Consider the following 16,442-nt stretch of genomic DNA (forward strand, 5'->3'; position numbering starts at 1 on the left):
GCAGCTTTCAGCAATATTCCAGCAGTATCAGGGGGACACCAGAAATGGACATCACACAAGGTAGTCACCCGTGTGGGCAATCAAGTGACTAGCACTGAAACCACCATGCTACCCTGTCAATCCTGAATTACTGAATGGAAGTAATATGATATGACATATGTGTCAGCCGGTGTTTATGTCCAGCTGATCGCTTGCAGGGGAATGCGTTATTACACTCAGGACTTATTAATGAAGGTATGTATAGTGAAGCTTTGTTACCAAGAGGTGATTGCATTTTGGAATTTGATTTACTTGATGGCATCACACTGTCCCAGTCTGTCAAGACAATGTTTGTATTGTGGAGTGACACACGGTGCAGTGTAAAACAACAAAGTTAATATTCATGCAGTAATGACAGACACATTTCTTGATTTCCTGATGAATTTATTTTGGGCAGCAAACTTTTCAGCATCTCTGGCTAACAATGGAAAACAGAACAGTAACTGGTGTCAATGCCAAACATGTAAAGGACCTACTGTATATGGCCAGCTGTGTGAAGAAGGATCTATACCATAAAAGACAAAGGTCGTTAATTGTGCAATGACAGCTCCATGAGATGTTTTCATTTCAGGAAATGACATTTTTGTTATATAACATGGGATGTGAAGTTACTTTCTTGCCTTCAGAGATGAAAATCTAGTATAGCAAATTTATATTTCATTACTGGAAAAAGAATAACAGCCTCACTGTTCCTTAACTGTGTGCCAAAACACGGACGTGTACTTGCCTAGAACTAGTATCAGGGACTTGATCATAAAATAGCTGAGCTTAATAGTTTACCCAAATATTTACTAGATCCAGGTGTAAGACTAGAGGATACAGTTACAGTCTCCTGGACAGTAACCTTTTTCATCTCTCCAAAGAATTTAAATGTACTGGCACCTCAGCAATAATTTAGCCATGTAACAACATTTACCACAAACATAGATTTCCTGCATATTAAGTATTAACAACTGAGACACAAAAGGCCAAATAATCAGTTATCAATATACTAATTTACTTTTAACAATGTAAGGTAGGGATAATTATTTCAGTACAGATCAGGTGGTCTCTGTGATTGTAACATCCCCTAATAAGCTTGCCACATCCTATGTTAACAAGCATGTGTATATAGAACAAGTGTATATGGATCACAATTCTTACTTGAAAACGATACAAGAACCTGTATCGAAATGTCGTGCTCTAGAATAAAAGAAGTTGTCATCCATATATACTTGTTCTATCTGACCTCCAACTTCTAAAATGCCCCTCATTAGAAGTCATGTGTGTATACATTATTTGTACACAAAATCTCCATTATTCACAGATAAGTACAAGCACTTCCAGCATATATGAGTTCTTATGTTAGTTTGGATTAATACAAAGTCAAGCCACTTATACTTTATGCACTGTTAAATAAACATACATTTTCAACCTCAAGATCAAGTACTCTAATCAGGCCTTATTACAGAGTTACCTCCCTTGGATTAGCTGTCACAAAAAGATGACTTCTGTTTCAATGGCACTCCATTGATCAATACAAAATCTAAGCATTTGTAAGAACATGAAGACTGTATGAGAAATGATTTCAGCAGTCTGTGCACAACCTTGCTTCTTTGTAAATCAGTTTTGCATAGGCTTTTTGTACATAAATCTTTAAGTTATGCACATAAGGTAAAGATACATTCCAGTCAACTATTTTTGGCCATTAAGAACACATAAAGTTGCAGTTTGCAAAAGCAATGTTGATTCTCCGAGAAGCTATGATTGGCTGGTATATTCACATTGTTTGGATGAATGGTGGAAGAAAAAGTATATGTCTTTGGTCTTAAATAAATGAACACAATCAAACACTTCTAAAATGAATTCATAAAAAACATGATGATCGCAATGAATGTCATCAATCTACAGGTCAGTCTGTTGGCTGAAGGAATGTATTTGGCAACTGATCAACTAGTCTAACTTTCAAAACCATGGCGTGTACACCCGAATGATTCACACATGTCATAAACATCAAAATTTATTCTACCATGAATTTGGAAATACTTCATTCTGATTGGTGAGTCAAGTCACCTACAATGTGTAGTTATGGGATATGAATATATATAGATATGTTCATAATCTACAACACTTTTGTCCGTGTGTGAGACTTAAAGAGTTTATATTATATCACATCATCCTGTGTTATTGTGAAAATACCATAAGTGCGCTGTGTAAGAATCTCCCCATATGGAGGATAAGTACAACTTCAGGTTACATTACACTTGCTCCAGTCACAGCGGTAGGGAATAACCATAAAAATTGACAAACCAAACAAGCCTACAGGGAGAGAGCCCTGCAAAATGTTACTAGCCCTATGAAATAAAACTTCTGAATTAAATATTTCATGTCCCATAAAAACATTCACATATTAAGACTCTGTGCTGGCTTCATGATGCAGGTTTAAATGGGGAAAAAAAAAAAAAATATACATCATGTGTCAAAAGCTTACAGTCCCTGCAAGATATTACAAAAATATTATTTTAGTCAGTGGTGATTTCTATAAGCGTCAGGCCTATAGATGACTGTTACTTTCAATCCCTGCCATAGAAGCGACCCCTTTTCGCTGGTTCAAGGACCCCTTCCTGTCAGGTCTCCTTCAGGCTCTTACAGTCTGTACAGTTACCTGCACAGAAACTAGATCTCTGACTGCAAGGTACATACAGCCATGCTGTGATCAGCATATTTTCATTCATGCAAGGAACTTGCAGTCACTGCAGATTTAGATATATGCACAACAGCAACATGAACACCAAAATAACTGGTCTGTAGCATCTGTAGGACAAATATATTCATGAACATTTGTAGAGGCTCACAACTCGACTGAATCTTAGATGATATTCAGAAATAGAAATTTGGAATAATATGCAGTTTTGAGGTAATGCAACAGGATCATATGAATGAATAGCTTTTACAATCGACTCAATATTTATATCAGTGAAAAATATCAAACTAGTATGCATTAAATAAATTATATGCATTTCATATATATTTATTAAAAATATTACTTCATTTTATCCACTAACCTCGACACAGTACAAGAAATACAGAATTCAAAATAGCTGAAGAATTGCACACTTGTACTGTTAAAAACTGGCAATTAAATCATCAAAACATTTATATTATCCATACTAAAATAGTCATATTTCAGTAAATTGCAACATCATCTTGCTTGGACTATGAACACACAATTTATTGTATATATTATTGCACATTCTTTTAATGTTTGAAAACAAACCACTGTCATAAGGTGATAAATATATCAACAATACTCTGTAAATACAATATGAAGTATTACTACTGGCTGATGTGATGCTTACATATTTCAATATATTCAATGGCAAAAATCTCTCCAATTTAGCTTAATAGCATATTTATTAAATATGCACCCACTTAGCTCCCCTTTAACTTTGAATAAGTTAATCTGGCTCATCTCTAGCTGTTCATTAAATATGTGGAGGAATTGTTATTACAATAATATTTATCATTATTTATGATAAATTAAATAAGTAAAGGCATTTTCAGACTTACTAAAAATCACTCTCAAACAACACTAAATGGCCTGATGTTCACCTTTGTCCTGACCACATATCCTCTAACAAAGCCAGACATATTGAGGTATGTAAAAATTTTCAGGTGTATGGACAATTCATATATACAGATTCACAGAAGCAGTTTCAATTACAGCAGATACATAATCTTTAAAATGTCCATGCTTCATGTCACATGCTGACATCCCTAGCTTGAACAGTCAACAGCACTGCATAACATTCAACTTAATATGCACCCAAGCCATCTGTGATAGCAAACACAAATAACCCTGACAGCTACTCAAACCTCACAAACATCTGCCACTTCCAACAAGGTTGCTGCCAGTAGACTCACATCAAATGTGCTCTCCCACAACTAACTTCCTAATCTGGAAATTGAATATTCTTGTGTCCAACCTGTAGTTTATGTGTTTCAACTAAAAAGTTCCTAAACATAACTAGCAGTGTGGTAATAAAGTCCTCCGAGAGCACTGTTATTGTTACCACAATCACAGGTCTGACATCAAGTTGTAGCTCCAGTTCCTTACACAGACATTCTGCTGTTGTAGAGTATAGATCTTTGTAAGAATGGGGCCATGAACTGTGAGAATACAACACCCAGTACACATACAGAAGGACTGAAATTAAAATTCATGTTAAAAAAAGACTCTTTCTTTCATTTTTTGACATGTGAACTGGAAACAACCTTTATGATCTCGTTAACTGCTGCTTCTGGTAAAAGAGCAAAGTATGAATACAAAAACACATCTACACTGAAAGCACTTGAGGTGAGTACAGATATGTATAATCCTTCAAGTCCTGCTTTCACCACTGTAGGACCAGGCCTTCCAGGGACTGCGGTCTCATTCAACGGGATCTTGCACTCAACATATCACACAGATACCCTTCCTGATAACACTGAGTCATCATCTTCACTGTGACCATTTTGATAGCAGCCCACTTTTATCAACAATGAAAACAAAACAAAACAAAACTTTTGATTTTAAATCTTCGCATAAATCTTCGCATATTGTTTGTTGCTCCAAGTGCTGAACTGGAGTGGCCCACACACTGGACCTAGCAACACATGAAGCAACACATGAAGCAACACACTTAACAACACAACCTGGTTAGGTATGTCCAGGAACATTTGTCTTTGCCTTCTTTACACTGCACAACCACTTAATAATTCGTGCATTGCGTTCTACTACTGATGTACTGAGTGTCTTGTCTGTTGCCTCTGTGTCAGAGTGAGCTTTCTCACTGCGTGACACTCCGCTACATATGCTTCTTGTGTCGGGAGAATCTAGTGAACTCACACTTTCAAACATTTCAAACTCTTTCTTGCCCTGAACTTCTTGCAAACGCAACATGGGGTCTAACACGTTTCTCTCAAGTCCCATTTGATTGAAGAATTTTTCTAAATCAGCACTTGCTCTTGAATACCGAGAACTCTTATCCGAGGCAACAGAGCTATCACGCACATGCCGACAGTTTAAATCGGAGTGTGAGCGGTGCACAGGTGTGCAGGTGCTCTCCATGTTGACCTCAGATTCCACTTCTGCCACACCTGCTGGGAGAGTCGCCGGAGTCGTCACCACCTGAAGCACCCTGTCCCCTGCCATCTCACCCAAGTTCTGACAAGAGAGACTTGTGCGCGTATCCCGCGACCTCGACACACCAGAACTAACACATTTCCTTTCATTGCTATCAACACATGGTACCCTTCGGTGTGGGGAGGTGTTGGAGATTTCAGAGGCTCTCTCAGACATATTGATTTTTACTGGTGCTGCTTCAGTGGGTCTGTGTGGTGTGTGTCTGCTTGCTAGCGGATTACATTGTTGCTGCTGCCGTGGAGAATCTTCACCAGGGTTGGCATCACCATCCACGTTGTCCTTGCTGTCATGACTGTTACAATCATCTATCAGCTGGTGCAGGTTGTACTCCGACTTAGAGCGAGGAGGCTGGGTAGTCGTCACCTGACTTGTGCATCTGAAATGTATCAGTTGAAGAGTGAATCAATAAAAAGTCAATAAAAGTCAATTAGACAAGCACTCCAATTACTATTGGACAAGTAGAACCAGATACTCATCATTATGAAGTTTTTATTTCGTCTGTCATCAATATTGTACTATTCAAGAACTTCAAGAACCAAGCATGGTAAAAGTCATTTTATAATTCACACATGCCTAAAAAATCCTTATATCTTTTCTGATCCCAAATCCAATTCCCTCGTCTGTTCTACTTGTCAATATTTGTTCTGTTTTCCAATCACTTATGGTAGAGCTCATTCACCAATAACCAAGTTGACAAGTCTCAGATGGAGTGAGTCCCTTGCCTAGAGAAGCCCTAACACAAAATATACACTGTCTATCAATAAACTTACAGTTCGAAATATTCAATCGCTGGAATATATTCCAGACTTATCGGTTGAAACATTAACAGCCCTTAATGTATTATACATCTGAATTCCTGGAGAAATACATGCTAATTTCATCTATGATTTCACAGAAAAAATGTTAATGAAGCAATCCAATTTAGTTTTCCAAATGATCATAATTTTCAATTGACTAAAACAGCTGAATATACCAAATACTGTTTCCTGTTCAAAATAATCATGATACAGTTGAAAGGATCCATGTTACTTTACAGGTTATTATATCATTGGTGTGATCACAGGCGCACTCACTCTGTAGGAATCAATACAGTATCAGAGTCTTGTTTCCCCTCAAAACAGAGGTTTCTTTCTGAACACATATAACAAAGAATGTCTTTAGAGCAGGGCCCTTTATCCATTCCCTGATCTTCAATACAGAGACTCTAATGTAGTAGTGCAAATAAACACAAGCCAAGACCAGCAGTGTATGAAGTACCATTGGCTGTCAGGAATTGAGAGATATTACATTGGTGAGATTCCAGGCAGGGAGTATTGGCTTTCTACAGGGAAAACCTATTTGAAAGATTTCATAGAAATCGCTTCACAGTGTTAACAGGAACTGATAGATCTATGCTCAGAGGGACAGAAATAGCAAATGTTCAATCAATGGTGGACGACTGCAAGCTCATACCTTAAACACTATTTACAGATTTGTGCTAACAAAACTGTGATTAAAGGGGCTTGATTTAGGTTTCCTGACAGGAGACAGTGCAAAGATGAAGTTTAACACAGTGCACCGCTATAGTACAGCTATGTTCAAATTGTAATTGTTACAAGCACTGAGAAACAATCGGACAGTTTTATTAGTGTGAGCACCAACACCATCAGGGTAGGATGACACATTGATAAAGACAGGTGTGACAAGTCCAACACCTTCAGGGTAGGATGACACATTGATAAAGACAGGTGTGACAAGTCCAACACCTTCAGGGTAGGATGACACATTGATAAAGACAGGTGTGTCAAGTCCAACACCTTCAGGGTAGGATGACACATTGATAAAGACAGGTGTGTCAAGTCCAACACCTTCAGGGTAGGATGACACATTGATAAAGACAGGTGTGTCAAGTCCAACACCATCAGGGTAGGATGACACATTGATAAAGACAGGTGTGTCAAGTCCAACACCTTCAGGGTAGGATGACACATTGATAAAGACAGTTGTGTCAAGTCCAACACCTTCAGGGTAGGATGACACATTGATAAAGACAGGTGTGTCAAGTCCAACACCTTCAGGGTATGTGACACGTTGATAAAGACAGGTGTGTCACGTACAACACCTTCAGGGTATGATGACACATTGATAAAGACAGGTGTGTCAAGTCCAACACCATCAGGGTAGGATGACACATTGATAAAGACAAGCAAGTTGAGCAGTTGAGCACCAACACCTTCAGGGTAGGATGACACATTGATAAAGACAGTTGTGTCAAGTCCAACACCATCAGGGTAGGATGACACATTGATAAAGACAGGTGTGTCAAGTCCAACACCATCAGGGTAGGATGACACATTGATAAAGACAAGCAAGTTGAGCAGTTGAGCACCAACACCTTCAGGGTAGGATGACACATTGATAAAGACAGTTGTGTCAAGTCCAACACCATCAGGGTAGGATGACACATTGATAAAGACAGGTGTGTCAAGTCCAACACCTTCAGGGTATGATGACACATTGATAAAGACAGGTGTGTCAAATCCAACACCTTCAGGGTATGATGACACATTGATAAAGACAGGTGTGTCAAGTCAAGCAGTTGACAACTCTACACAATCATTATGTTAAGTCCAGCAGTTGGTAACTCTACAAGATGGGTGTGTCACTCTACAAGATGGTTGTGTCAAGTCCAGCAGTTGGTAACTCCACACAACCATTATGTCAAATCCAGCAGTTGGTAACTCTACAAGATGGGTGTGTCAAGTCCATCAGTTGGTAACTCAACAAGATGGGTGTGTCAAGTCCAGCAGTTGATAACTCTACAAGATGGGTGTGTCAGGTCCAGCAGTTGGTAACTCTACAAGATGGGTGCGTCCAGTCCAGCAGTTGGCACCTCTTCAAGATGGGTGTGTCAAGTCCAGCAGTTGGTAACTCTACACGATCAGTGTGTCAAGTCCAACAGTTGAGGCTCTGGTTTGCAAGAACACATCTCCTAAATCTTGCTGTTCAACAATAAATTAACCAGTGCATTTACTGCGTGCGAAGATAGCTTAAATAACGTCATACTGCACTTAAAAATGCACTTTTAACAATCAATCACAACTGATGGAGAGTCTCATGCATAATTGAAACATTATCAATGAAACATTGAGCAATTTCTCCCCCATCAATTATTTTGATTTGAATGCACTCTGTGGCTATGACCCTAGATTGATTTGAGTCTAGTATGTGTGTGGCTAAGAATAATGCTTAGTCCCTGAATGTATATATAATTTTGATAGTAACAAATAAACCCATTTAAATTGAAAAGGAGTCCCAGGAGTTGGGAGACCTGAACCTGGGGAACCTAGACTTGCTTCATTTAGGGCTTTTGTATTGCAGGGAGGGCTGGGTTTTAGGGAAAATAATGTGGTTCAGGGACTGTGAGACAGACTAGTGCATGGCATGTACAGTTATTATCAGACATTACTGAACTAATGGAGGTCGCTATATGATAGAGGTCACCCTAACAAGCCAGACTGAGGACACTCCCTGGCATATGAGCGTTGGAAAAGCTGGAATGTTGAAAAAATGACATCCAGCCAGTTGTACATGTCACAGCAATCCAGTGGAATAAATTAAAAGAACACTTGTTCAGACACAACCTCCCTGACACAGCCTCAGACAACCTCTCTGACACAGCCTCAGACAACCTCTCTAACATTGCCTCAGACAACCTTCCTGACACAGCCTCAGACAACCTCTCTAACACAGCCTCAGACAACCTCTCTAACACAGCCTCAGACAACCTCTCTAACACAGCCTCAGACAACCTCTCTAACACAGCCTCCGATACAATCTGTGCCACTCCGGTGTGTGCACTGATGTTTCTGCATGTAACGTACAGCTGCAACTGTTCCAAACCACAATCACTGTCATGTGTTAGACCATGTAGAAATATCAAACAGAAAAATGTCTGGGCACCTACACCTAGATCTGTTATAACTATCTGGGAAATAAACCTTTTCTGCTTGAGACATTCCACTGCAGATCTATTAGGCCATTAAACCACCCTCCATCACTTCAGTGCCTGATGATCATACTACAGCAGACCTATGGATGTCACACCCTATTTTACAAAATCATTGTGGAAAGATGGCTGAAGACCTAAACATCCACTGACACCTATCTCAGTACTTATTTTCAACCCTTAGGATCTGTCAGGCAGCAAATCAACACATCCAAATCCTCAACTAGCACCAGGATATCCTTAAATGTTTCTAAATATGATCTTGGGACTGTACAATTCTCAGCGTGCCACAGTCCATCTGTCACATCTGTAATGTCCTCTTTATGGACACGAGAACGTGCCAGGAAGGCCGACTGATTGAGCTAACGACTCACTTGCATGTCACACATAAGATCTTCAGAGACTGCCAGGCTGGATGAAAAACTTGTTGATACTGTTCATGAGGTGCATTATAGCACAGTATTGAGATCAATAGTAGCGCTATCCCACTAGAGTGCGCCCTGATGGTGTTACACCCAGTCTCATCAACTCCCTTCCTTATCACCTCTCCATCACTGGCTCCTCGTAACTCCACAACAGATTAGTTTCACCCAGTAGATACTGTGATGGCAAGAACTTCTACTTGTAATTTTAACACATGTGATGTTTTTTAAAGGTAAGGTGTGGCAACTAATGAACTAGCTGAAATCCTGTGCTAGTGTTGATGAAACACATGACATCGTACTATCTGTGCTAGTGATGATGAAACACATGACATCGTACTATCTGTGCTAGTGATGATGAAACACATGACATCGTACTATCTGTGCTAGTGATGATGAAACACATGACATCGTACTATCTGTGCTAGTGTTGATGAAACACATGACATTGTACTATCTGTGCTAGCTACTGGTCAGTCTTATCAGTGTGAATCAGTTGTGAATGCGAAACTGTATTTCAGATATGAGGTGAGGTGAAATTGGGTTTAACGTCGTGCTTGAGAATATTTCGCTCATATGACGACGTGCATGCATGTGTATGTGTAGGTGCGGTTGCTTGTACTAGCCCAGACTGAAGCTGGTTTTATAGTGCTAGCCCACTGAGATACCATGCCGCAGTGAAGCATGAATACCCCACTCAGGCACATTATACTGACTCCGTGCCGACCAGTCCTTGTTGCACCCATTAATGCCGAGCGCCAGGCAGGGACCAACAAGTACCATATTTTAACGTCTTTTGGTATGACGCGGTCGGGGATCAAACCCGCGACCTTCCGCTTTCCGGGCGGATGCTCTAACCACTACACCACAGAGGCGGTCATTTCAGATATGAGACATCAGCTGGATGTGGTAGCAGGTATAGGTCAGAAAAACATGATCAGGGCCAAACTTGCATTCACACCCATTATCACTGGGTCCTGGTACGAATAAGGGCTGCAACTCCGCACATACCCAACTGTGCCCGATATGCTGCAGTAAGAGAGGCACTTCGGTTAGTATTGCAAGAAGTCACATAGATGTGATCAGTTTCCACAAAGACTGATTTTGGTTTCAAAACAAGAAATCATTAAAATCATGTGATCAGCTCTTTTCCGTTGATACCAGGTCACTTCAATATATAGTAGGGAAAGTTTGAAATACAGGCATCAAAGGCTGTTGTTATTGCATTATCCAGAAGGGGTATGTATAGAGACATATATTACCCTGAGCCAGGTGTACATGGGGTATATAGACACATATTACCTGGACCGAGATGTACACGGGGTACATAGACACATATTACCCGGACCGAGGTGTACATGGGGTATATAGACATATATTACCCTGACCGAGGTGTACATGGGGTATATAGACATATATTACCCTGACCCAGGTGTACATGGGGTATATAGACATATATTACCCTAACCGAGGTGTACATGGGGTATATAGACATATATTACCCTGACCCAGGTGTACATGGGGTATATAGACATATATTACCCTAACCGAGGTGTACATGAGGTATATAGACATATATTACCCGGACCGAGGTGTACCTGGGGTATATAGACATATATTACCCTGACCCAGGTGTACATGGGGTATAAAGATATATATTACCCGACCCATGTGTACATGGGGTATATAGACATATATTACCCGGACCGAGGTGTACATTGGGTACATAGACACATATTACCCGGACTGAGGGATACATGGGGTATATAGACATATATTACCCTGACCCGAGGTGTACATGGGGTATATAGACATATATTACCTGGATCGAGGTGTACATGGGGTATATAGACATATATTACCCTGACCCAGGTGTACATGGGGTATATAGACATATATTACCCTGACCCAGGTGTACATGGGGTATATAGACATATATTATCTAGGTGTACATGACCCAGGTGTACATGGGGTATACAGACATATATTACCTGACCCAGGTGTACATGGGGTATATAGACATATATTACCCTGACCCAGGTGTACATGGGGTATATAGACATATATTACCCTGACCCAGGTGTACATGGGGTATATAGACATATATTACCCTGACCCAGGTGTACATGGGGTATATAGACATATATTACCCTGACCCAGGTGTACATGGGGTATATAGACACATATTACTTGGATCAAGGTGTACCTGGGGTATATAGACATATATTACCCTGACCCAGGTGTACATGGGGTATATAGACATATATTACCCTGACCCAGGTGTACATGGGGTATATAGACATATATTACCCTGACCCAGGTGTACATGGGGTATACAGACATATTTATACTCTGACCCAGGTGTACATGGGGTATATAGACATATATTACCCTGACCCAGGTGTACATGGGGTATATAGACACATATTATCCTGACACACTTTCATACATGTGAAAGACATATTTTCCTCTATGGGCTATAACTGTATTAATTCCATAACATAAAATTCATAGCCAGATGGCTTGCAATTGGTAAGTGGTCATTTGTTCATCAACAAATTTGTTAGGTTGCAAACAGCCTTGTAGGCACAGATAATGACAAGTGAAGTTATTTAACCTGCGCAGTTGGACACTGGAACTCCAGCAGTATCTTCCACTGGAAGGATCCCAGCCTTCACTGATGTACAGGCAAGTCCTATACTGGTGATTACACAAGAAAAACTATTGTAGCAGTTCAGAAATATCAGGTAACCATGGCAATATAAAACATTTGTCTGCTTCAACATGCATTGCATTTGAATAAGAACGTTAAAGAGGGTTTAAGAACCTCCCATCAAGAAGTGGGGAGAGGGTAAAGCTAAGACAATTGAATTATTTGGAAGAAAAATGTCTCCATATCTTCATCAAAGTTGGATAATCAGTGGTGATGGCTGCCACAAATCGATATCAGGTCTTATAGCCCTGTAGGAGATTAAAGGAATAGTCTCTACTGGCGCGCTACCTAAAATAGCCCTGGGAAATATCACTGCAAGAAAAACACTGAAACTTTATTTAATTATACATGTGTGGACTCTACTTAGCGGCCATAAAGTTCCACCCATGGTCATCTCAGTATTCTGTTGATAATTGAAAATTTGAAGTGGGAACTCCAGTAGTGCCGCACCAGCTAAACTGCCAGCTCATCTGTCTTTTCCTTCATCAGCATGAAGGTCTCACCTTTAATTAATCAATGGTGTACCGAGTGATTGAGCCAACCGATACTGAACATAAATCTGTTTCAGTTGGGTTGCTTCACCTTGTGTTTGATGGTTCAGTGCAATGGCAGCAGGTCAAGTGATGGCACCAACAGCAGCTGCACTACCACTAGCACAAGTCTCTAAGGTAGAAACTAATAGTGTCAATGATACTTTCTAAAACAGAATAAATAACAGACTGGGGTCCTTAGATGTACTGTCCACTTATCTACACTTGTCTCTTCAAAGGATATAATTACTATACATCCATGGGTTCAGCACTCAGTACAGCCTTGAAGCAAGGCTAGACTGCCCCTATATCTGTAAATATTCACACCTGGCATCATGGCCCTCCATCTCACCTGTATCAACAGCTTATTATGTCAACTAAACAACAGCTTTGCAAGTATTACACGTATGTCAGTGCTTATATTCAAGTTTTCTGTATGGGACTAAATACATACACATGGGGAGGATTCATGGGGTTTTCAAAGGCATTTAGAAGTTGGACAAACATGAATACATGACATGATTTATGGATAACAACTTCTTCTATTCTTCATACGACATTTCAGAGCTAATTCTTGCTCCTTCATCACCTGGAGTTGTTATGCTTGCAGGATTCATGCCAAATATTAAACACTAAAGCACAGCAAGGTCCAAATCTAAAACGGCCCTAACGAGACCAAGTAACAGCTAAACACATACAATTCTTCCCAATTCAAACAAATATTATTGATATGAGTAATGGCCTTGAATAGTATTTTGGGTGTCAAAATTGGATGTCATCTTATGTTGGATAACGCATGTAAAGTTGCAGCTTAAGGAAATGTTTACTGAGCCAAAAATGTATTTTGAGAAAATTTGAGTGAATGGTCAAAACAAATTGTACGATATATTGAAAATTGGAACATGTGGTGAGTCTTGATAAAGACAATACATACAATACATAAATAAATTTATTAAAATATCAACAAGAAGACACAGTCATCAATATCCCCTGCAATGGGAAAATACTCTTCATGAATATGTGAACCAGTTTTGACTTTAACATTCTGCTCCATAAAAGAGCACCAACACAAATTTCAGTTGACGTCAAACTTGCTGCCATGGAAACGAAAAAAATATTTTATTCAGACATCCAAAACTACCAAAAGGCACCAGTTCACTACCAGACCTATCTATGTGCCAGGTTTGGTGAAGAAATATTGAACAGTTTTTAAGTTCTGTTCGGAAAAGACGAATTTGCACGGACGGACGGACAGAGTCCATTTCAACGGCTCCAGGTCGATAAAAAACAAAAAGAGTGTAACAGCCATAGATATGCATTTCAATATGGCTGCCACATTAAACATCAGATTCAAACCTCTTTACAGTGGGGAGAGTCATCGTCACTGGTAATAATCAAGTGAAAATTTAACTTCTTTGGTCCAGCACATTTTTTTAATACGGTAAGACCAACAACTGGTAAACAGTGGAACCAGTCAAACTGTGAGCCCAGATAAACAGGCAACAACATATGCTCACTTGACTCTCAGTAAGGTGAGCTAAAAAGACACATTAACCTGACCTAATATTTTCTGTATTTTGTTGGACAGAGGTGGTCAGGATAACCTTTACAGGATTCACTGATCACACTCTAGAAAACTGATTCCTGGAACACTGTGTGAAGCTAGAGCACTGCTGCTTGAGGTACAAATTCTCTCTCAAGTAGATTATAATCAGAGAAAACTAAACAACAAAATGTCTGATTTAGTACAGTCTTACACTTAAGAGAGTTTACATTTATCACAATCTTCTTTATGTCTGTCTGCCTTCACGAAAACAATGGCAGCACAAGATTTCACATGTTCAGTAAGCCACAGACCATGCTGCCTGCACAAACAACGCCACATGTCAGGATGAGGCAATGAGAAGATGAAACTTCAAGTCCCATCCTGACGTTGAATGTGAATCTGAAGACTCCGGGTAATTACATTAGTGGGCCCTAACTGTCACCCCCAGTGTTTTACACTGACACTGTCACATCCAGTATGTTTACACCGCCACTGTCACATCCAGTATGTTTACACCGACACTGTCACATCCAGTATGTTTACACCGACACTGTCACCCCCAGTATGTCTACACCGACAGTCACCCCAGTATGTTTACACCGACACTGTCACCCCCAGTATGTTTACACCGACACTGTCACATCCAGTATGTTTACACCGACACTGTCACCCCCAGTATGTTTACACCGACACTGTCACATCCAGTATGTTTACACCGACACTGTCACCCAGTATGTTTACACCAACACTGTCACATCCAGTATGTTTACACCGACACGACACAGTATGTTTACACCGACACTGTCACCCCCAGTATGTTTTACCGACACCGTCACACAGTATGTTTACACCACTGTCCAGTATGTTTACACCACACTGTCACCCCCAGTGTTTACACCGACACTGTCACCCCAGGTATGTTTACACCGACACTGTCACCCCAGTATGTTTACACTGACCGACATCCAGTATGTTTCACCCCCAGTATGTTTACACCGACACTGTCACCCCAGTATGTTTACACCGGACCTGTCACACAGTATGTTTACTGACACCACCCCAGTATGTTTACACGACCGTCACCCCCTGTATGTTTCACACACAGTCACATCCAGTATGTTTACACTGACACTGTCATCCAGTATGTTTACACCGACAGTATGTTTACACCGACACTGTCACATCCAGTATGTTTACACCGACACTGTCACCCACAGTATGTTTACGCAACACTGTCACCCACAGTATGTTTACACCTCAACACTGTCACCCCAGTATGTTTACACCGACACTGTCACACCAGTATGTTTCACACTGTCACCCCAGTATGTTTACACCGACACTGTCACCCCAGTATGTTTACACCGACACTGTCACCCCAGTATGTTTACACCGACACTGTCACCCCAGTATGTTTACATTAACGACTGTCACCCCCAGTATGTTTACACCGACACTGTCACCCCAGTATATGTTTACCGACACTGTCACCACAGTATGTTTACACCGACACAGTCACAGTATGTTTACACCGACACTGTCACCCCAGTATGTTTACACCGACACTGTCACATCCAGTATGTTTACACCGACACTGTCACCCCAGTATGTTTACACCGACACTGTCACCCCAGTATGTTTACACCGACACTGTCACATCCAGTATGTTTACACCGACACTGTCACATCCAGTATGTTTACACCGACATGTTCACCCCAGTATGTTTACACCGACACTGTCACCCCCAGGTATGTTTACACCGACACTGTCACATCCAGTATGTTTACACCGACACTGTCACATCCAGTATGTTTACACCGACACTGTCACATCCAGTATGTTTACACCGACACTGTCACAGTATGTTTACACCGACACTGTCACCCCAGTATGTTTACACCGACACTGTCACCCCCAGTATGTTTACACCGACACTGTCACATCCAGTATGTTTACACCGACACTGTCACCCCCAGTATGTTTACACCGACACTGTCACCCACAGTATGTTTACACCGACACTGTCACCCCAGTATGTT

General features: G+C 40.5%; 1 protein-coding gene across 3 annotated transcripts in view; it reads right to left on the bottom strand.

The window, feature by feature from the left end:
- Positions 1-406: 406 nt before the first annotated feature.
- The window catches only part of LOC124263926 (protein FAM110B-like), an 86,483-nt gene continuing 70,447 nt past the window's right edge, over positions 407-16,442 (bottom strand). For all 3 annotated transcript variants that reach the window (XM_046698656.1, XM_046698657.1, XM_046698658.1), the window contains one exon: positions 407-5,579. In XM_046698656.1, the coding sequence (XP_046554612.1) occupies positions 4,718-5,579 (862 nt within the window). In that variant the 3' untranslated portion in view covers positions 407-4,717. The remainder of the gene's footprint in view (positions 5,580-16,442) is intronic.

Source organism: Haliotis rubra, unplaced genomic scaffold, assembly GCF_003918875.1.
Source record: "Haliotis rubra isolate DU_JTF1 unplaced genomic scaffold, ASM391887v1 Scf90, whole genome shotgun sequence".
In the NCBI taxonomy this organism is placed as follows: Eukaryota; Metazoa; Mollusca; class Gastropoda; order Lepetellida; family Haliotidae; genus Haliotis; species Haliotis rubra.